This window comes from Euprymna scolopes, chromosome 35 (assembly GCF_053919585.1).
Source record: "Euprymna scolopes isolate OS-2025 chromosome 35, ASM5391958v1, whole genome shotgun sequence".
NCBI lineage: Eukaryota > Metazoa > Mollusca > Cephalopoda > Sepiida > Sepiolidae > Euprymna > Euprymna scolopes.
This window is the reverse complement of record NC_136516.1, coordinates 35,192,750-35,217,573: the sequence shown is the minus strand read 5'-3', so window position 1 is coordinate 35,217,573 and position 24,824 is coordinate 35,192,750. Positions and strand designations below refer to the sequence as shown.

General features: G+C 30.3%; 1 protein-coding gene across 4 annotated transcripts in view; it reads right to left on the bottom strand.

The window, feature by feature from the left end:
* The window catches only part of LOC145259810 (coiled-coil domain-containing protein 13-like), a 161,652-nt gene that overhangs the window by 10,403 nt on the left and 126,425 nt on the right, over nt 1-24,824 (bottom strand). For all 4 annotated transcript variants that reach the window (XR_013864211.1, XR_013864213.1, XR_013864212.1 and 1 more), the window contains 3 exons: nt 24,177-24,276; nt 12,748-12,960; nt 8,277-8,380 (listed from right to left, as the gene is read on the bottom strand). Coding sequence is in view for 1 of the 4 variants with exons in the window: in XM_080117603.1 (XP_079973729.1) it covers nt 8,277-8,380; nt 12,748-12,960; nt 24,177-24,276 (417 nt within the window). In the remaining 3 variants the exon portion in view is untranslated. The remainder of the gene's footprint in view (nt 1-8,276; nt 8,381-12,747; nt 12,961-24,176; nt 24,277-24,824) is intronic.

The following is a 24,824-nucleotide window of genomic DNA, read 5'->3' as shown; positions in this document are numbered from 1 at the left end:
TATATATATATATATATACATATATATATATATATATATATACATATATATACATACATATACACAACCATACACATATACACACATATATATACATATATACACATACATATATACATATATACACACATAAACATATACACACACATATACAAACGCGCATGCATATATATATATATATATATATATATATATATATATATATATAATAAGTAAATAAAATAAAAGTAGGATATATAAATAGATATAATTAATTAGGCAAGGTTAGGCAGATGTATGATAAAATATGTTCCTATACATGAAATAGAAGATATATATATATATATATATATATATATATATATATATATATATATATATATATATATATATATATATATAAATATATATATATATATATACGTTTTATACAGAAAGTAAAAGTCTGAGGAAGCTACAGACGGCCAAAAAAACGGCCGGGTAGCTGAAACAATAATGTAACTTAACAGAAAGATACGGTAATAAAAAATAAAACGCATATTTGCTCTAAAACAGTATTGAGCACTTTCTTCAGTTTTTATTAATTACCATTTCCACTAAATATATATATATATATATATATATATATATATTTTTTAACAACAGGATATATATATATATATATATATATATATATATATATATATATATATATATATATATATATATGCACAACCATACACATATATATACATATATACACACATACACATATACACACACATATACAAACGTATATATATATAGTTTTTATTAATTACCCTTTCCACTTAATATATATATATATATATATATATTTTTAACAACAGGATATATATATATATATATATATATATATATATATATATATATATATATACACAACCATACACATATATATACATATATACACACATACACATATACACACACATATACAAACGCATATATATATATATATATATATATATATATATATATATATATATATATATAAGTAAATAAAATAAAAGTAGGATATATAAATAGATATAATTAATTAGGCAAGGTTAGGCAGATGTATGACAAAATATGTTCCTATACATGTGGTTGGTTTAATATTTGGGAGTCTGTATGGAGTTGACCGGATATAAGGGTTCATTAGATAGGGGTTAAATTATAATAGTTCATAAGTCCTAAAGTTTAGGTAGGTTTAGATAAAGAAAGAGATAAATGGGGGGTCTAGAATAATGTGTTGGGGGTGATTACATGGTTTAATATGCTAGTTCGGGGTGTTCAATATTAGGGGTCAGATGTAACAGAGTTACTAGGATTTGACATTTGCATAAATGTGCACATACACATATATACATATAAAGCACTAGCAATGCAGATATAAATCTACACACATAACTTAGAAAAAATAATCAAGAAACCAAATAGGAAGATACTTAACAAGGATAAAAATACAAATAACATTAGCAAGAATAATTGTAACTGCACCAACAAATCGGAATGCCTACTTAATCGACAATGTCTACTACTAGAAGTAGTGTATAAAGCTACAATTGCCCCTACAGAAAATCCAAATGACAAAAAATACTATTTTGGTTTGGCCAGCACCTCTTTTTAAGATAGATTTAGAGTACAAAAATGCTCCTTTACAAACCCCAACCATCCTAACAAAACCTCACTAACTTCCCACTATCTACATCTAATCCAAAATAGCCTTACACCAACCATTACTTGGGAAATCCTTAAAAAAATCTAGTGTGTGTAAATCTTTAAATTCTCTATGCCTCCTCTGCCTAAATGAAAAACTTTTTATCTCCAACTTTAAAGATAGAGACAAATTACTAAATAGAAAACATGAAACTACCATAAACTGTCGGTATCACAAATTCTGCCTCCTTAGAAATTATACACCTTTCTGAAACATCCCTCAGACAACGCTGTTTAAAATCTGCCAAATCATACACCCAGTACAACCACTACCACATGCACCCAATTACTGCAACATCTACACACTTAAATCCTCTTACCCCATCCTTCCTATACCTATACTACATTACCCTTTCACCCTAAAACCCCCGTAAATCTAACAAAATAACCTCTATCTCCAATATTACCAATTTAAACACCACATAATTTTATCTACCATACAATTACCTAATAATTTGCGTCCATTACTCTTTCTAGCTAAATTTACCCACCCAACCCCAACATATCCCACACACAACTTCCACAATTTTCTGTGGGAAACTATTGTACATGTAACTATATTGGTTTGCATCTGCGCATGTAGGCACATGTATGTATTTGAGTATATAACTGCACAATGTTTTATATGCATATGTATATATCTTAATATGTAGATGTCTCACTATAACTGTGGGCATAGAATGGTTTATAGTGTGTTTAAAACCAAATACCCCAACTCAGAATAGTAATTAAAGTATTTAATCTCCATAAAATTACCCTAAAATCCTCCCCAAACTCTATAATTATACATAACCAGAACCATTATCCCACCCAACTACTTTATCTTCCATTTTTATATATATTCAACTGCTTATCTTGCACCCCCTATTCGTTCATCCACTTATCTTTTATCATTTACACATTTATCTGCACAGGTATCCAACTATCCCCCACTTACTAATCACTATTAAAATTCTCCACATATATAAGTGTGTGTATATATAAGAATCTGTATTGGTGTCTATATGTATATTTGTATGCATTTGTATAGGTGTGCTTAAAATACTATTATTATTGATGCATTTACTTACTTATCTGTATGTATATGTATGTATGTATGTATGTATGTGTCAGGTCATGTCACATGCTACTGGTACCATGTAACACAGTACTACCTGCCTCATGGTCGGATCACCAGCGACTAAACTGGTTCCTCCACCAAACTTGAAAGAAAAATAATAAAAAGAAAATAGAAAGAAAAATAATAAAAAGATTTCACATGAATGGATAGTCCGGTGAAGGGTAAAAATCCAAAAATGGTAAAATCCAAAACGGTCGAATTTAAAATTTCAATCCAATGGGTAAATTAAATTCGACCGTTTTGGATTTTACCATTTTTGGATTTTTACCCTTCACCGGACTATCCATTCATGTGAAATCTTTTTATTATTTTTCTTTTGCCTCCTGTTCCCCTTACCTCACCCTTTTTTTAAGCAAGTAAGATCTTTGACTTACTTGTAGTTTCATTAAATACTTTTATATGCAAAATCCGATCCTGCATTTTGCTAATTCCTGCCCTCTGATGAGAAGGAGGGTATTTCTTCGAAACTCCACGGATTAAGGACTATCCACTTATCTTGTGCTTCCTTTTTTTAAAATTAAATATGTTTTTAACTCTTTTTCAAGATGTCTTTTAACATATTTTATTAATCATTTGTTCATATATATATATATGTATATTTGTATATATGTGTATGTGTGTATATATATATACATATATATATATATATATATATATATATATATATATATATATATATATGTGTGTGTGTCTGTGTGTATGTGTATACATATATATGTACTTGTAAATTCACCCTTGTCCGGTCGTCTGTCTGTGCTTTTTTTTAATAACTACATCTTGGAATTTTTTGAAATTTTGCACAAACATTAAACATGATATAAGTAAAAAAGTAACAGAACGGATTTTCCGGGAAAACTCCGGTTGCCCTTCTAGGGGTGCCTTTTAGAATAAAATGGCTAAAGTTGAAACTTTTGTGCTTATTAAAAAAATTGATGCCTTGGATTTTTATAAAACTTTCTGAAAAGTTGTAACTAACTGATTTCTATATAATTTTGTTTGTCTATACTTCACAATAACTCTTGGGTGTGCCCCAAGGGCTCTTTTAGGGCTAATAAAAACACTCCATTTTCGGGAATATTTTACTATATTTGCTCAAAATTTTCTCTGTATGTCTATTTAGCAGTTTTGCATGGTGCTGAACTCAAATTTAAATATGTTAAGACCTTGGGGACTTTTGGGGCTAAATGGGGGGGGGGCAATGATTGACAGTCATTTCTTTTTTTTGCATGGTGCAGAACTCAAATTTACATATGTTAAGGCCTAAAACTGCACCGTTTGTTCATTTTCACCAGGATTTGACGTACCCTGGGGACTTTTGGGACTAAATGGGGGGGGGGCAAAGGCTGAACTTAGTTATTTCTTTATATTTCGTTCACTGTGCACTCACGGAAGACCATGCATACTTCATTTGCTTTAATTAATTTTTTGTAGTTCAACAGAAAGAGAATTAGCCGGAGGAGCAGGTCTACATTTTTTTTTTAATCGCTCCGGTCAAGTGGTAATACCACTTTATGAGCTAACAAGAACAAAAGATGATTATTGCAAAGACAAGAGATTCCTATTTGTTTTAGCTTCGCAAAATCAAGACTACAGATAGGAGGAAAACAGTCAGCAGAAAGAGAGTTCCACAAGCGTTCAGTTTTTGGAAATAAACTACTGGAATATGAAGCTGTAATACAAAAAGACTTTGTGGTTTAGTGGGGGATGCCCTTTTCTCTACCCTGCAACCCCTCTCCCACAGAAGAGACGTTGCAACCCTATCCTTGTTTTATCGTTATTTTCATGGCAGGTGCTCGTCTGAACTCCAATCCCTGGTCCCCCCTCGCCAAACTTTCACGAAAAACACCCGTCTAGCTGAATCCACTGTGAAAAATTTCCCCCACTCTATATCTGTGCCTTAATCAAAACGCGGATTTCATGAGCAAAGCTTCTTTCTTAGAACTGCACGCCTGTGGAACTCTGTTCCGTCTGCCTGCTTCCCTCCGGACTACAACTTGGATGTCTTCAAGTCTAATGTTAACAAATTCCTAATGAACCGCCCCCCTAATTAAACACTTCATAAAATATCCTCACTAACGTGATGTACTTGCAATAACCCTTATCCCTGAGTGGCTTCCGGGCCTTGATAAGTCAAACGAAGTGGAACAAAGAAAGTAGGGAACAGACCAGACAATTCTGAAGAATACATGCTAACTGTACCCTGGAAAGATAATCTTGCAATTGCAAAAGATGGTAAGGCTGAAAGATATGGTGATCTACAGGCCAGGTACCAAGAAAAAGAATGGAATGTTGAGCATCATCATTTGGACACCGGATCTTGAGGATATGTTGAGTAAAAGCCAATCAATATACTGCTGTTAAAAATTGAACATTTTAACATTCTTAAAGAAATAACTAGTAAGATGGTCAACATCTTTATATTTACAATATAGACTTTCGTCATTTTACAAACACAGAGGTAAATAACTTTTTATACATGTATATATTTTTTTGTGTTTGTGTTTTTTACTTCAGTCGAAGGTCTCAAAAAAAAATCAAGGGGCTCCTCTCTAGAAACTAAAACTTGATATTTATATGAAATACATAGATATTTAAATATTCCATTCAACCTCTCTACGTCTCAAAATCTTGAATTAGTAAGGAAGTTTAGAATATTAATTTTCCTTTCTCCAAATGACCAGTTATATGGTATCTTTCTTGTGGTCTTTTGGTCTTACTGAATTCCAGGACAAGAATTCATCAAGGCTGGTTGAGTATCTAGCTTAATGTAGTTACTATAGGATCCCTTGGAGAAGATGCACCTTTCCTCTTAAAAGCCAATATGGGTTAGCCATATCGAAGAGATCTTATTTGGGCTACAGGGTTTCTAAATCCGGATTCTACTGTTTGCAATCGACACTTGTAATTCAAGAAACTATTTGCTGTTCAAAGAACAGAAAAAAAAACGTTACTTGAAGTAACATCACTTGGAGAAGGTGCACCATTCTTTGTAAAAGACGGTGGCCCTAGCGAGGAAATCTTATTTGTACTGCAATGATTGTTATTTTTAATATTTAGTCAGGGTTTACTTCTAGAGAAAAGTGTTTTTTTTTTACATGGAGGTCACCACTTATCAAGACCCGAAAGCCACTCGGGGATAAGGGTTATTGTGTGTACAGTAATCAATGGAATAGTATCGTAGTAATCGTTAGTATTGGAAATTTGATAAAGTGTCTTACTTAAGGGGGTGATTCATCAGGAATTTGTTTATGTTGGACTTGAAGACATCCAAGTTGTAGTCAGGTGGGAAACAGGCAAACGGAAGAGAGTTCCACAGGCATGCACGTATCCTCATGCCAGGTTTTCCTGGGAAATCCCTGTTACAGAGAGACCTTAGACATTCAAGGATAATGTCTAGTAGGCATTCAAGTTCTACCCAGTAGGCATTTAAGTTATCTCTTGAAGCTCAATGCTTTATTTCTGAATCGAGATAGAAATTTGTTTTCACGTTGTCATTTTCTACTTTTTCTCTTCATTGTATCTAGTAGACATTTAAGACTCTCTTCTATGTTTGTGTTTGTGTATGTGTGTCTGTTTAAAAGTCATAAATGACAATTACTCATAAAATTTGCATATCCGTTTATTTTTTTTTTTCGCTTCAGAGCCCTTCTTTTTCTTTTGTCCACGATGTTGATATATGTATGTGTAGTTCCTCGTTCGATTCTTCATTTTTTTTTTCCTCTGTGTTGAATCCGTGTTGATTCTTCATCTTTTCCCTCTTCCTCAAGCTGTGCTGTCTCTTATTATCTTAACTCGTGTTGCCTAATATTTTTGTCATTGCAAAGGTAAAAAAAAAAAAAAAATCTTTATGCCGACAAGCAGCAGAAAAAGCATCATCTTGGATCCGGTTGAAAAAAATAAAGATTGTACAGAAAAGTAGCTTGCATCAGTATCAATACAACCTTCTGCTGGAATTGACAAGTCAAGAGGTCAAGAAGAATTAGATTGTATGAATCCAAAGATTCTATTGCTGGCGTTAGTTTCCCTGATATTTTTTTTAGTGAGAACTCTTTCTAGAAAGACATTGAGAATTATGAGAAGGACCGCGTGAAGGTTGCCAACATCCTAAATGAAAGTGATTTTTGTGGAACATTGGGTATTCGAACATAAACCACCCAGGTAGTCAGTCCATGTCATTAACCACTAGACCACTGTAACCTCCCACTGTATGCAGTTCATACAAATTATTATATTATGCGTATGGAGAGAGGAGGAGGGGTGATAGAGAGAGCTTGGGAGAGATAACAAGAGGAGAAGAAGGAAATAGAGGGGATAGAAAGAGTGAAGTTTTAAAAGAAAGATGCTACACAAACCTTTTCAAAACTCCTTTATTATGAACGTGTATCTTCTTCCTCTCTCCTGAAGTCTCTTCACTAATGACTGGATTCTGGCCTTTGTTAGTGGTCACCATTTGGCCACCCAGAAAATAACCACTCAAGATATTCACAAGCGATAATGGCTAGACAATGTCCATTCAAAGGGGACTTATCTGGCGCCCATCTAGAAACATTACTTTTCTCACATAAGTCAGTTTCAGCACATGATTCCTTGTTTTATTTCAAACAAAGAAAACGTCTCTTGGGTGGCTGGTAGGGAAATAAAATCCAAAACGCAGTTCTCAACCAGATAGCAATTACTCCATTCTCACAAAGCACTCTTCTTGTCTCCACAGTTAAAAATAGACTTCACAATCTAGTTGGAGGATGGGGGGGGGGGGTCTTCTGTTCTCTATCGCCCATTTTTTTGCAGAAGAAATGTTGCTTTGTCTTTCTCTACTCTGTATCATTTGAATTCTTCAGACTACTTTTCTTATCTTGGATATTATTTTCACATTTCAGCCGATCTAACCTCCAACCTTCTTCAGGTGTATCTTCTCAAACTCAGGAACTTTTCTATTGAACTCTGGAATCAGTACTGCATTTCGAACAGAGCACGTGATTTAATCCACGACTGTAGCATACTCTCATTACATCAGCCATGACCGGGTAAAAGTCTTGAATAATTCACAATTGTATTCTTAATAGCACCTGCACTGGGAATTTAACCTTCAACCTCCAGAAGAGTGTCACTTAGAACTTAGGGTCTGTGACGTCACAAAACAAGTACTAAATAAAATTAATTTCTAAATGACACTCTTCTAGAGGTTGAAGGTTAGAGGTTAAAAAAAAACTTTTTACTCTAATAACTTCTTTTCTTGAATCCGTCTGCCTTCAAAATTATCTTTCTGCTCCCTGAATCCGCAACTGTACCAACATGCAGAAATTTCAAAGTAATGTGAACAAGCATCTTGCTACACAACTTCTTGCTTAGTTGACTCCTATAAATCTGACCCCTAATCTCACATCTCTGTGGTAATATGTCTTGTTTGTATTAAACGTAAATAAAAAAATAATTTGGATGAATAAAAATGTGGACTTACTAGTTCGAATCGAAGTGTTCTCGTATTAGTTTGTTTTCATAACTGTTTTCGTCTGTGTTTGGTTCTCCGATTGGTGCCAAATGGAATATTTCCCCTTTCGGAGTCTGTAAAAATGTCATCAAACAGAAATAATTAATAAACGTTTGCAGAAATTTGAATACCAGCAAAAAATCCACACTTTCCATAATTTCGACTTGTTTTATCTTTTGTTTGTTTTTTGTTTTTTTTGCAATATCAAAGATTTGGGGTTATTTTATGCTGAAAGACAATGTTAAATATTAGTGGGTTAGTATACTAAAAAAATCTCTCTTAATCGTATGTCTGATATAATTTTTGACTAATTGTTACCATTTCTTTTCTTGAAGGAAACTTCACATGCCTTCCCACAGTGACTTAGTTCACAATACACTGTACTCTACATTGCACTGTAGAGAGCCTATGGTTGATTTTATAACATTATAAATATTAATTAAAGCATATTTATTCAGATAGATTTAGTTTTAGGTTGTAAACAGGATATGTTCTAGACAAGGGTCACAATGAGATTATGGGATCGACCCTGTAAGAATGCATGAGAAAAGAAGTGATAACAATTAGTCAAAAATTATATCAGACATACGATTAAGAGAGAATAGTGGTTGTCAATCTCTGAGAGTATTGTCAAAGAGCTGGAATTGACAAGACATGTTTCTATGATTGCCTAACAAAACATAAAATGACCTGAAGTTCAAATAAATTTCTCTATCTTTTTATGTTTTCAGCATTGGATGATAGAAATTGTATTGTTTGGTTCGGTCCTAGAAAATAAATCTCCTAAGCATTACCTCCACCTTCAAGCGGGGGGGGGGTATTGCCGATCGGGGAATGAAGACAGATTCATTATTGTTTAGTTTTGTACCTGTCAGAGTGCTCTACACAAAATAACTTTGTGTCAGATTGTATTATAGTTGGAATATCTTGATGGCACCAGCCTCACTCTGGAAGACAATTGACTGTGATTGAAAAATTTTTGAAAGAGCCAATTGGATTGTATTGACACACACCAAAGAATCAAAGATTTAGTGCCTAAAATGAATTTACCATTATCAATAGGAATGGTCCACGAACATCTCGAGCAGATTGGAAAAAAAATATATAATTGGAAAACGATCGAAAAGTAATTGCATTTTTCACTACTCTAAAGTATTAGCAAGGGGACTCGACGTTGTCCAGGATTGAATGAGGATCAATGAATTCTCCCTACTTCCAATACTTTTATTGTCATTGAAAGCAATGAAATTGCCCATTTTTCAATCAAATCAATTGATTGCCTGTTCTAGTCAGGGACCTACTATGGTGCACCTAGAGGAAGCTTCACATTGCACTCAAAGGAAACTTCACATGCCTTCCCACAGTGACTTAGTTCACAATACATTGTACTCTACATTGCACTGTAGAGAGCCTATGGTTGATTTTATAACATTATTTTTATATATAATGGCTTGAATTAAAGTTTAAAATGCAAAAGTCAAGTATCATGCTCAATTGTGCTCTAAACAGAAACACTTGTCAAATGCGTCCCTGTCTTACCAAAGAACCTACACCTAAACATTCAACAGATGCCGATGAATGTTGATTGGTTCAAGTTTTTTACACATCCCTGCTTCTGACGCACGTCTATAGCAAGGGTTGCTTTCTTAGTCTCACACCATAAATATCTGCAACAGGAAGATGAAACTCTCAGGTCATGAATGCATAAGCTCGGTAATCATAGCAATGAAATTTACAATCCCCTTTGATCCATTCGAGCGAAATAAAAAACATAGAAAGCATTACTCTTGTATAAATAGGAAATACGCTTTTACATTTAATTTATTCATACCAATAATATTTTTTTTTTGGGGTGGGGGGGTTCAAAGCCTCTAGGTGTTGATGGTCTAGTTTATTATATAAAAGGTCAGTTTTCTGTCTGTATGTACGTCTAGCTAAAAATAAAAAACTACGAAACAAATACCCACAAAATTAGTAATTTTTTTGATCGGCATTGTCCAAGATGAATAATATAAAAGTTTAGGAAAAATGTCTATCCTTTGGGGCGTCAACTGAATCAAATTTCGTCGAGGTGGGGGAGGGGTCGGTTTTTCAGCCATTTCCAATGATATCTAGAGGAATGGGCTAGACGGAGGTGAAAGAAAGGTGAGAAGGCGGTGTGGGAGGAGGAAAGAAAGAAAGATACAGAGACGGGTTAAGAGAGGTAGAAATGTTCAATATAAAGTTTTAATATAAAGATGTTACACACACTTTCTATTTTGTTTTGTTATGGCCCCGGGCAACACTGGATAACCCTGCTAGTTGATTATAAACCTCCCAAACAGAAATCAACAAGAATAAACATGCTGAAAGGCGCAACATTATTTCACGTTTCTATATTGAAATGCTTTTGTTTTTTTATATACTAATAAATCACCAGCTATCAAGTTAAAAGGCCACTCGAGGATAGAGGTTAATGGGGTGAATTGATTATCTGTTTAAGGTGATTCAGAAGTATAGGCGATTTAAAGTTCGACAGTACTGGTGTCAGATGAAAACCTCGATTTGAAGTAAAAATGGTCCGGCTATCAAGCAGGACTTCCTGTTTTATTGTAAAATAAATAAACAAATTAGAATAAAAAAAAAAAATAAGTTCAACTTTAGTACACAATTTAGTTTTTTACAAATATTTTACACAAATAAGTAATGCTTGATAAAATTTTGCATAAAAAATAAATAAAACTCACGAGACCTGTGGAAATTCCACAGGGGACTAATTCATACGTAATATATTGATGTTGGCATTCTGTAGATGTTCAGAGTAAATGGAGGTGCTCTGATATTATTGTAGCTCTTTTGTTAAAACTGCAAAAGTATTTATCTAAGCTAGCACAAACGCCCGGTAAAGCCTGATCGTAAAGTACGCTTAAATATGATATTTAAAATTATAGCAGATTTCCCATATATTATTTTATAGAGTTAATGTCCTATCGATTTCTATATATTATAAAGTTGCAATTTCAAATATAAAAAAATATATCCATATGACTTGGGTGCATCAGCTTGAATCGAAACCGAAATCAAAACCAAAACTTATGAATATATATATATATATAACTTGAGGTTTCTGGATATGACCTTAAACTATATCCAGTGGTGAGGACCCATCTTGTGGGCTTTGGGGAGTGTGGAGCCATCCTTTAATTGCCATTGCTCCCACGTCCACTCTGACCCGGAGTTGTAGTACCTGTTAGGGTCCCAACTATGGGTTAAATAGAAACTGAATTGAAGACAACAAATATATTCTATTAAAAAAGTTTTCTTCAAAATCTTTGGATTCTGCATTAAATAACCTGAAAAGGGTTGATATGCTGTAAAACAAAAACAACCAACCAACCAATCATATGACTTGAGTTCTTTCATCTATAATTGAACCGAAACCAAAACTTATGACGAATTCTTGATAAAATTATTTCTAAAAAATATAGATGACTTTAGTGCCATCAGCTATAATCGAAACTGAAACCAAAACTTATGAAGAATTCTTGGTAAATTATTCATTACAAGAAATGGAAGTCCATAAAATTATTCATTACAAGAAATGGAAGTCCATAAAATTATTCATTACAAGAAATGGAAGTCCATAAAATTATTCATTACAAGAAATGGAAGTCCATAACAATTAAATGACAGTCATTCGGATGTAAGCATGACACACAAAATAAATAACACACACGCTATCCTATTTATATATAGATGTTACTGTTTTACTGTTTATTATTGCTTATTGAACACATAAGGTTCTAATATCACAAAACACATGCAACAAGAAAAAAAGGGTGAACTGCCCTAAAATGCTAGAATGACTCGGAAATAGAGATCATGTTATATTAAATTTTAATTCGAAATAGATTCTCAGTTCTAAAATTCTAAAATAATTGTGGGGAGGGGGAAGCACCAAATCTTTCGTGTTGTTGATATGTAATGACCTTAATAATGTAGAATTTCATTTTATTTAGGGGGAAGAATTGAGCGGAGGGTGTTATTCAATAATTTATTATTTTATTTTATTTTATTTATTTATTTTATTTTTTTTGTGTGTGTGTGTGTGTGTGAGGAGGGATGCAAACATTTCTTTTTTATTGAAATATTTTTTAAGCGAAAATACTTTCGGTGTAAATAACAAAAAAACACTTTAACATGGCTGCCAGTGAATTTAAACTAAAATAAAAAGTCCAGTTTGGTAAACGGAACATTTGTACATCAGTAAGCGATTTTCAATTGACACCGGTCTCGGTCGCCTATACTTCTGAATCGCCCAGTTTAATAACGAGCAATATTATAAATGGATTGAAAATGATGAATGGAATAAACCAAATCTGAATTCTCATGAGGACGTTTCATGACAAATATTTGGTGCCATTGTCTCTGAAGTTGACCATGTTGTAACGTGCAGACTTACCATTTCTCCGGACAGGTGCCTGAGATTTTCGGAAAGAGCTTTTATTTGTTCATCTTTTTGTGCAATAATGCAGGTCAATTTTTCAACAACATATTCATCATTTTGTCTTGTTACTGTTTTTGGTTGCTGCTGCTGTTTTTGTTGCTGTTGTAAATTCTGTTGATTAAATTGGTTATTCTCCTGAAAGAATTCCTTCATTTGAGAAAGTTGTGTCTGCAAGAAGATCATTTCAATGTAAATTTGACATCAAAAAAAGAAAAAAAATCTTCAAAAATGTTAATTGACTTCTTTGACACTTAGCTCTAACTCAACTTCTAATGGAAAATTCCACTCTGATTTTAAATAAATTTTGTACAAATTTCCGATTCTAATTTTATTCTTACACATCTTTACCTAAATATTGCAATAATTGATTGAACATAAAAGATGCATATTTATTTATTTATTTATTTATTTGCGGACTGTTATCCTCATCTTTATAGTTATTGTTTCACCACATTTTGGCCAACTTATCCTCTGGCCTTCTTTAGGTGGTTAAGCGCAACGGGATAGGAATGCTGAGTCTCTGTAACTGTATCTTCAGTAATTACTGCTTTCCATAGTTGTTATCTCACCACGTTTTGACCAACTAATCCTCTGACCTGCTTTGGGTAGGATTGAAACCGCTATCTTCAGGCAATGCTCACCTGGAATCATAACGATTCAACGCCTCTAACCACTGTGCCACGCTATTACTCATCTCAAAAGGTTTCCAATAAAAAATAATCTATCTATATATATAAAAGGCAAAATGTGTGTGTGTATGTATGTATGTTCGCTTTTTGTGTATGTCTGCAAAAGGCTTTTTTCCGATGGGTTCTCGAGGCCGTCGCTCATTCTTAAAACTTTTTATATCACGTGTAAATCGTAATATCTATGAGTTAACAACGGGAGTCACCTGTCTATTTAATTTGCCCGATTTTGAAAAGCTAAATATTCCACAATTTTGAACCGCCGCGTGTTGATTCGGCTTTTTTGTATAATAAAAGCGAAACTAATTCGGAGCTGGCATCATTGTTCCAATGGCGATTGATCAATATGGAGCTTCCCCTTATATCAGGCAATTGCTATTCAATTTGGAAAATCCCCTTTAAGTGGGGAGCTGGTTCCCCACCCCCATCATCTTGGGGAAGCCAAAAATACTCCACATTGAAACAAAGTAAACAAACCCCAAAAGACTGCCCCGCAGTAAATAAAAAACTGTCACGTCATCGTAACGCTCCCGCAATGACCTCATTAAGCGGCCACCTGTCAATCAAACCTCTTTGACTTGACTCATTTAACCCTTAATTTAACACGTTTATCAATTCCTCTTCCCTTGTGGCCGAGATGGTTAGGTGGCTGGCTTTTTTTTTTTCCTTTCGTGCCTTTGCATCAAGGCTTTGGGGTTCAATCCTACCTTCCTACTAAAACTTTTTTTTTCTTTTACACCTCCAAACACTTGGCCAACGTTTTTTTTAGCACACACACCTCCAAACACCCGGGCAACGCCAGGTACCCCCCCTGCTAGTATATATATAAAGGGCAAAATGTGTGCTTGTGTGTGTGTGTGTGTGTGTGTGTGTGTGTCTCGCAAATACTTCCGATAGACGCGTCGGAACATGACAAAATTGGTATCGTTTCAAGGATCGATGTCTCGGACAACAAATATCAAAAAATTAGCCGAAAAGATTAATTCTTTCACCGTCAACTGGGCCGTTTTTAACAGGGAGGGGTCACTTTTTTCATCGACATTTTTACAAGTCATTCAAACCTCGTGTGAACAACGTCGTATAAAACAGGTTATTTCAAACGCCCGTGACGTCACAATTGCGGGGGCGCATCGATAAGACCGTTCGGGTTTTTTTTTCACCTCCTTTTCCTTTTGTGCATTACGGGTTCAAGCCTGTCTACCACTCCTAATTTTTCTTTTCTTTTTTTTTGCACTCACACGGATACTCGTGTAGTTGTTTTAATTCATTTTTTTTTTTGCTCAACCAACCCCCTTACACACACCTCAACATACCCGGGCAACGCCGGCCACCCAGGCTAGTATATAATAAAAGGTGCGGTGTTACAATCAACGTAATCATACCTGTTTTCTTTTAAGTGTCTTACAATGATCTTGTGTCTCGACACTCTTGCTTTGGAATCAACGAAATTAATCAAAGAACACGTGCCTTCAGGAGATCAGTTTTATGTTGCTGTTTTGTCGTGTTTGTTTATAAAACCAACCGGGTGACAAGAAGAGGAGAAATAGAGCTTTTGTTAGAAGCACCATGTTTCGTCCAAACTAATTTTAAGATATCTTGTTTTAATATCTGCTTCTCATGCTTTGCTCGCGTCAAACTCTCACTTTTCTAGCCATCACCTCCGCCTCGATCGTCTAACGGCACTTTTACTAAGCTATTGTTCCCATAAGAGTGACGATTCCAAAGGTCAACCACCTGGCCCTATAATAAAGTCTTTCTGCAAATATAATTCCCTAACGTTTACTAGTTCACATATCCCAATATTTTACAGTGAAATTATAAAATTTTTATAGCGAAAATTATATAATTTTGCAGATGATGCACAGTGGAAACTTAATTTTTCTCTTTCACTGTTATCGCCATCTTTTTCTTTTCATAACAAGGGCCATAAACGTTATTAATAAAGAAGAGCACATAATAAAAACACCTCCTTTATTGTCTTTATCTGAGGTATACAGCATACATCATTCTGATCATAAAACCGCTCCTAACTAAAGAGAGAAAAATCTGTTCTGACTTACTTTTTCACCACGTCTCACTATTGACTTCCTATCTGTGAAGTAACTACCGAGACATGTAGCTTCAACTTGTCTTCTAGTGGAAATTTCTGTTTTTTACTCAATAGGTATTGCTAAAACTGAGTGAACATAAAAAAGAGAGAGACTTTATAGATAAAGTAAAAGTGCTGATCAAAACTATAAACTTGGGCTAAAAGGATCCATGTAGAAGTTTAGTACGTTTCCAAAGTGGCCTTTCATGGTACCCCCTTGCATGCAGCATTTCAAAGTAGCTTCTCTCTAGTGAGTGACTGTTCATGCGTGGCAAAGAGTGACATCCTACATGGGATAACACGGCTGATCAAGAGGAGTCAGAAACAATATTTTTCTCTTTTATGGATAGTTGTAGTTCCTGTGACGATCATCGACAAACGGATGCTTCGACATGAGAGAAGATGGCAAAATCAATGAAGATTATCATCCATGACAACCGGAATGGTGCATTGTCCAAATTAAAAGATAACCATTGTAGCAGACGAAAAGTGTCACAATAACTCCCTGGCTTGTCCAATCATAAGCTTTTTTTTTTTTTTTTACATGGAGTTCACCACTTATCAAGGCCCAGTGGCCACTTGGGGATAAGGGTTATTGTGTGTAAAGTAATCAATGGGATAGTGTAGCAATAGTATTGGAGAATTGATAAGGTGTCATTACTTGGGGGGGGGGTCATCAGGAATTTGTTTGTGTTGGACTTGAAGACATCCAGGTTGAAGTCGGGAGGGAAACAGGCAAGTGGAACAGAGTTGCACAGGCGTGCAGTTCTAAGAAAGAAGCTTTGTTCATGGAATCTACGTTTTGATTTAGGCACAGATAACCTAGCTAAACTACGTCGAAGAACTAATTCTTTATCCCAACTACTACTGACTACAACATACGTAAACTGAACTGTTCTCTCCGTCAACAAGCCAGTATAATATTAATACTATCCTTACACACAAGAACACTTCCAGCTACTAACCCATTTCTCTCATACATAAACACACTGAAGTCTTTGCCCTTTCTTTCTCCTTTAACCGGCTTCCTTCATACCAAAAGCTACTAGCTATAACCACGTGTAAACGGAACTGAACTATTCTCTCCTTCAACCAGCCGGCATGATATTTAATCTATCTCTAGATAAGAACACTTCAACCTACTAACCCATTTCTCTCTTGCACGCACTACTAACGAAGATGACAAATAAAGTTGTTTTTAAATGTTAAAATGAGACACTCTTTTCCTGTCTTCATATTTAACTAAACCATAACTAAATATCTAGAGCAGTCGCACACCTTGGTATTATTAACCATCAAAAGATTATGGAAAGAACGAGTCTGAAGAATTCTCGACTTGATTGCGTATCACTATGCTGATCGACTCTTTTCGCACAAACAGTTTGTCAGATTTCCATCCTACCAGTTTTCTTAACCGGAATAAGTATTTTCAGAAGAAAACTGAACTGATAGTCATGTCATGCCAATAACAGAGAGTAAGATAACCTAACAAAAAAAATATAACTAACTCGATTCAAATAGAAATAAATTGCTGTTTGGGTCTTTTTGGAAATGCAATTTGATTGGCCAGATTTTTCTTTTTCTCTGCACCCACTATTTCTCACGGATGTGATGTTGCTAGACTAAGTCTTTTCTATAACACATGTTTTTCAGAAGTTTCTGATCTATTCCTTCTTTCTTTTGTTCTATTCATCAAGTGGTCCTCACAAATTTTCTGTTTTGATATCTTTTTATAATATAGATTCATATCATTCGATATCTTCTTATAATAAAGCTTCATATCATTTGATATTTTTTATAATACAGATTCATATCATTTGATATTTTTTATAATAAAGCTTCATATCATTTGATATTTTTTATAATACAGATTCATATCATTTGATATTTTTTATAATAAAGTTTCATATCATTTGATATTTTTTATAATAAAGCTTCATATCATTTGATATTTTTTATAATACAGATTCATATCATTTGATATTTTTTATAATACAGATTCATATAATTTGATATTTTTTATAATACAGATTCATATCATTTGATATTTTTTATAATAAAGATTCATATCATTTGATATTTTTTATAATACAGACTCATATCATTTGATATTTTTTATAATACAGATTCATATCATTTTTTATCTTTTTATAATCAAGATTCATATCATTTGATATTTTTTATAATACAGATTCATATCATTTTATACCTTTTTATAATACAGCTTCATATCATTTGATATTTTTTATAATACAGATTCATATCATTTTATATCTTTTTATAATAAAGTTTCATATCATTTGATATTTTTTATAATACAGATTCATATCATTTGATACCTTTTTAGAATAAAGTTTCATATCATTTGATATTTTTTATAATATAGATTCATATCATTTGATACATTTTTATAATAAAGTTTCATATCATTTGATATTTTTTATAATACAGATTCATATCATTTGATACCTTTTTATAATACAGCTTCATATCATTTGATATTTATTATAATACAGATTCATATCATTTGATACCTTTTTATAATACAGCTTCATATCATTTGATATTTTTTATAATACAGATTCATATCATTTGATATTTTTTATAATACAGATTCATATCATTTTATATTTTTTATAATATAGATTCATATCATTTTATACCTTTTTATAATAAAGTTTCATATCATTTGATATTTTTTATAATACCGATGAATATCATTTTATACCTTTTTATAATAAAGTTTCATATCATTTGATATTTTTTATAATACAGATTCATATCATTTCATACCTTTTTATAATACAGCTTCATATCATTTGATATTTTTTATAATACAGATTCATATCATTTTATATCTTTTTATAATAAAGTTTCATATCATTTGATATTTTTTATAATACCGATTCATATCATTTGATACCTTTTTATAATAAAGTTTCATATCATCTGATATTTTTTTATAATACAGATTCATATCATTTGATATTTTTTATAATAAAGTTTCATATCATTTGATATTCTTTATAATACAGATTCATATCATTTGATATTTTTCATAATAAAGCTTCATATCATTTCATATTTGTTTATAATACAGATTCATATCATTTGATATTTTTTATAATACAGATTCATATCATTTGATACCTTTTTATAATAAAGTTTCATATCATTTGATATTTTTTATAATATAGATTCATATCATTTTATACCTTTTTATAATAGAGCTTCATATCATTTGATATTTTTTATAATACAGATTCATATCATTTTATACCTTTTTATAATAAAGTTTCATATCATTTGATATTTTTTATAATACAGATTCATATCATTTTATACCTTTTTATAATACAGCTTCATATCATTTGATATTTTTTATAATACAGATTCATATCATTTTATACCTTTTTATAATACAGCTTCATATCATTTGATATTTTTTATAATACAGATTCATATCATTTGATATTTTTTATAATACAGATTCATATCATTTTATATTTTTTATAATACAGATTCATATCATTTTATACCTTTTTATAATAAAGTTTCATATCATTTGATATTTTTTATAATACCGATTCATATAATTTTATACCTTTTTATAATAAAGTTTCATATCATTTGATATTTTTATAATACAGATTCATATCATTTTATACCTTTTTATAATAAAGTTTCATATCATTTGATATTTTTTATAATACAGATTCATATCATTTGATATTTTTCATAATAAAGCTTCATATCATTTGATATTTGTTTATAATACAGATTCATATCATTTGATATTTTTTATAATACAGCTTCATATCATTTGATATTTTTTATAATACAGCTTCATATCATTTGATATTTTTTATAATACAGATTCATATCATTTGATATTTTTTATAATACAGCTTCATATCATTTGATATTTTTTATAATACAGCTTCATATCATTTGATATTTTTTATAATACAGCTTCATATCATTTTATACCTTTTTATAATAAAGTTTCATATCATTTGATATTTTTTATAATACCGATTCATATCGTTTTATACCTTCTTATAATAAAGTTTCATATCATTTGATATTTTTATAATACAGATTCATATCATTTTATACCTTTTTATAATAAAGTTTCATATCATTTGATAGTTTTTATAATACAGATTCATATCATTTTATACCTTTTTATAATACAGCTTCATATCATTTAATATTTTTTATAATACAGATTCATATCATTTTATACCTTTTAATAATAAAGTTTCATATCATTTGATATTTTTTATAATACAGATTCATATCATTTTACACCTTCTTATAATAAAGTTTCATATCATCTGATATTTTTTATAATACAGATTCATATCATTTGATATTTTTTATAATAAAGCTTCATATCATTTGATATTTTTTATAATACAGATTCATATCATTTGATATTTTTCATAATAAAGCTTCATATCATTTGATATTTGTTTATAATACAGATTCATATCATTTGATATTTTTTATAATACAGCTTCATATCATTTGATATTTTTTATAATAGATTCATATCATTTGATATTTTTTATAATACAGCTTCATATCATTTGATATTTTTTATAATACAGATTCATATCATTTGATATTTTTTATAATAAAGTTTCATATCATTTGATATTTTTTATAATACAGATTCATATCATTTGATATTTTTCATAATAAAGCTTCACATCATTTGATATTTTTTATAATACAGATTCATATCATTTGATATTTTTTATAATACAGATTCATATCATTTGATATTTTTTATAATACAGCTTCATATCATTTGATATTTTTATAATACAGATTCATATCATTTGATATTTTTTATAATACAGATTCATATCATTTGATATTTTTTATAATACAGCTTCATATCATTTGATATTTTTATAATACAGATTCATATCATTTGATACTTTTTATAATAAAGCTTCATATCATTTGATATTTTTTATAATACAGATTCATATCATTTGATATTTTTTATAATAAAGCTTCATATCATTTCATATTTTTTATAATACAGCTTCATATCATTTGATATTTTTTATAATACAGATTCATATCATTTGATATTTTTTATAATACAGCTTCATATCATTTGATATTGTTTATAATACAGATTCATATCATTTGATACATTTTTATAATAAAGTTTCATATCATTTGATATTTTTTATAATACAGATTCATATCATTTGATACCTTTTTATAATACAGCTTCATATCATTTGATATTTTTTATAATACAGATTGATATCATTTGATACCTTTTTATAATACAGCTTCATATCATTTGATATTTTTTATAATACAGATTCATATCATTTGATACCTTTTTATAATAAAGTTTCATATCATTTGATATTTGTTTATAATACAGATTCATATCATTTGATATTTTTTATAATACAGCTTCATATCATTTGATATTTTTTATAATACCGATTCATGTCATTTTATACCTTTTTATAATAAAGTTTCATATCATTTGATATTTTTATAATACAGATTCATATCATTTTATACCTTTTTATAATAAAGTTTCATATCATTTGATATTTTTTATAATACAGATTCATATCATTTGATATTTTTCATAATAAAGCTTCATATCATTTGATATTTGTTTATAATACAGATTCATATCATTTGATATTTTTTATAATACAGCTTCATATCATTTGATATTTTTTATAATACAGCTTCATATCATTTGATATTTTTTATAATACAGCTTCATATCATTTTATACCTTTTTATAATAAAGTTTCATATCATTTGATATTTTTTATAATACCGATTCATATCGTTTTATACCTTTTTATAATAAAGTTTCATATCATTTGATATTTTTATAATACAGATTCATATCATTTTATACCTTTTTATAATAAAGTTTCATATCATTTGATAGTTTTTATAATACAGATTCATATCATTTTATACCTTTTTATAATAAAGTTTCATATCATTTGATATTTTTTATAATACAGATTCATATCATTTTATACCTTTTAATAATAAAGTTTCATATCATTTGATATTTTTTATAATACCGATTCATATCATTTTATACCTTTTTATAATAAAGTTTCATATCATCTCATATTTTTTATAATACAGATTCATATCATTTGATATTTTTTATAATAAAGTTTCATATCATTTGATATTTTTTATAATACAGATTCATATCATTTGATATTTTTCATAATAAAGCTTCATATCATTTGATATTTGTTTATAATACAGATTCATATCATTTGATATTTTTTATAATACAGCTTCATATCATTTGATATTTTTTATAATACAGCTTCATATCATTTGATATTTTTTATAATACAGATTCATATCATTTGATATTTTTTATAATACAGCTTCATATCATTTGATATTTGTTATAATACAGCTTCATATCATTTGATATTTTTTATAATACAGATTCATATCATTTTATACCTTTTTATAATAAAGTTTCATATCATTTGATATTTTTTATAATACAGCTTCATATCATTTGATATCTTTTATAATACAGATTCATATCATTTGATATTTTTTATAATAAAGTTTCATATCATTTGATATTTGTTATAATACAGATTCATATCATTTGATATTTTTCATAATAAAGCTTCATATCATTTGATATTTGTTTATAATACAGATTCATATCATTTGATATTTTTTATAATACAGCTTCATATCATTTGATATTTTTCATAATAAAGCTTCATATCATTTGATATTTGTTTATAATACAGATTCATATCATTTGATATTTTTTATAATACAGATTCATATCATTTGATATTTTTTATAATACAGCTTTATATCATTTGATATTTTTTATAATAAAGCTTCATATCATTTGATATTTTTTATAATACAGATTCATATCATTTGATATTTTTTATAATAAAGCTTCATATCATTTGATATTTTTTATAATACAGCTTCATATCATTTGATATTTTTTATAATACAGATTCATATCATTTGATATTTTTTATAATACAGCTTCATATCATTTGATATTTTTTATAATACAGCTTCATATCATTTGATATTTTTTATAATACAGATTCATATCATTTGATATTTTTTATAATACAGATTCATATCATTTGATATTTTTTATAATAAAGATTCATATCATTTGATATTTTTTATAATAAAGCTTCATATCATTTGATAATTTTTATAATACAGATTCATATCATTTGATATTTTTTATAATACAGATTCATATCATTTGATACCTTTGTATAATAAAGTTTCATATCATTTGATATTTTTTATAATACAGATTCATATCATGATATTTTTTATAATACAGTTTCATATCATTTGATATTATTATAATAAAGCTTCATATCAGTTGATATTTGTTTATAATACAGATTCATATCATTTGATATTTTTTATAATACAGCTTCATATCATTTGATATTTTTTATAATACAGATTCATATCATTTTATATCTTTTTATAATAAAGCTTCATATCATTTGATATTTTTTTATAATATAACTTCTTATCCCTTGGTAATATTTTAGACTAAGGTTAATTTGCATCTTCTGTCTTTGTGATATTCCTTTTTTGTTCTTTTTAGCTCCTTATACTTTAAAATTCCTTGTCTGGAGCGATTTGCATAAAAAAATAATTTTTTTTTTTAAATGACACGTGGCAGCAATTCGATTTCCTCTTCTCTTCTTATTGTTATCTTCTTTTTAGTAACAACATTGGTAAACGTTTTTAATTAAGAACAGCACAAAATTGGTTGCCAGATTTTGAAATTCCCTCCCGGTTTTTTGTTTCTCTTCCGTTCTTTCTATCACCCCAAACATACCACATCTCATCATCTAAAAAAAAATCTACTATCAGACCTGGTATGGAGTACAGGTGTCATATTTCCGCCTTAACATCTTTCTAAACTGGAATAAGTATTTTCAGGAAAAAACTCAACTGAAATAAAATATATTCATGCCAATCACATAGTGAATAAAAAACAAAAAAACAATATTGCTAGTCTGAATCAAATTGCTGCGTTGTCAAAAGGTCGATTCTCTCTGTTGCTCCAAACACTTTCTCAGATAACTCATCTCATTATCTACAAATGGGAGGTGATGGTGGTCAAATGGTTAACACACAAACTAACAACCTTGGTGTTTCAAGTTCGAATCCAGTTGGTTCCACAAAAAATCACTTTCACTTAGGATGTTGGCAACCTTCTTATGGTCCCTCCTGTAAGTACCCGATGTCTTTCTAGAAATAATTCTGACTAGAAGAAATATTAGGTAAACCAATGCCAACAACAGAATCTTTGGCTTCATACGATATGATGATGTTATTATCTGCAAATCTAATATCAGACTTTCTAAAGAGTAAACGTGTCATATTGCCACTCTAGCGGCTTTCTTAGCCGGAATAAGTATTTTCAGGAAAAAACTGAACTGAAATAAAATATATTCACACCAATAAGATAATGATTATTATCAACAGCAAAAATAATGAAAACGCCAAAATTAAAAAAAAAAAGGAGGGCGTTAAAAACAATTGCAAACCATTAAAGTCGATATCATTTCATCGTCGTGTTGTCCTTTGTCCAATAAGGTTTGAATTTGTTGTTTCAAGACTTTCACTTCGTTTGACAACACTTGATTCCTAACAAAAAAATAAATGAATAATAAAATAATAAAGGTTTGACGGTCGAAAATCAAACATTACAAAGCCAAAATTAAGAGCGATCATCAAAAATTTTCCTACTAAAAAGTAGAGGGGGGGTGAAAAGAAACAAGTGGTCAACGAATACAAGGACGTTCCAAAAGTAATGCCTCCTATTTTTATTCCGCCCGAATGGATCAGAGGGGATTGCAAATAGCATTGTTATGATGTTATGCTGACTGGTTTTCAGTGAAATTTGGATGGCAATAAGCCTCCCTAAGGTCCCAGTCCTCTTTGAACTTTTTTCAGTGGAAATCTGGTAGTGCTCTCTTTCATAAGTCTTTTCATCCACCTTGCTGGGACGTTGGGGAGGTTTATTGCAATGCAATATATATAGTAGTAGTAGTAGTTTCTTTCCCTTCCATATTAATCTCGTTATGCATGGACACTTCCAAAGAATCAATAGTTTGGGTTTGTTATGATGACTGAACTTATGCATTCATGATTTGAAAGTTTCATCTCTCTATTGCAGATATTGGCGGCGTGAG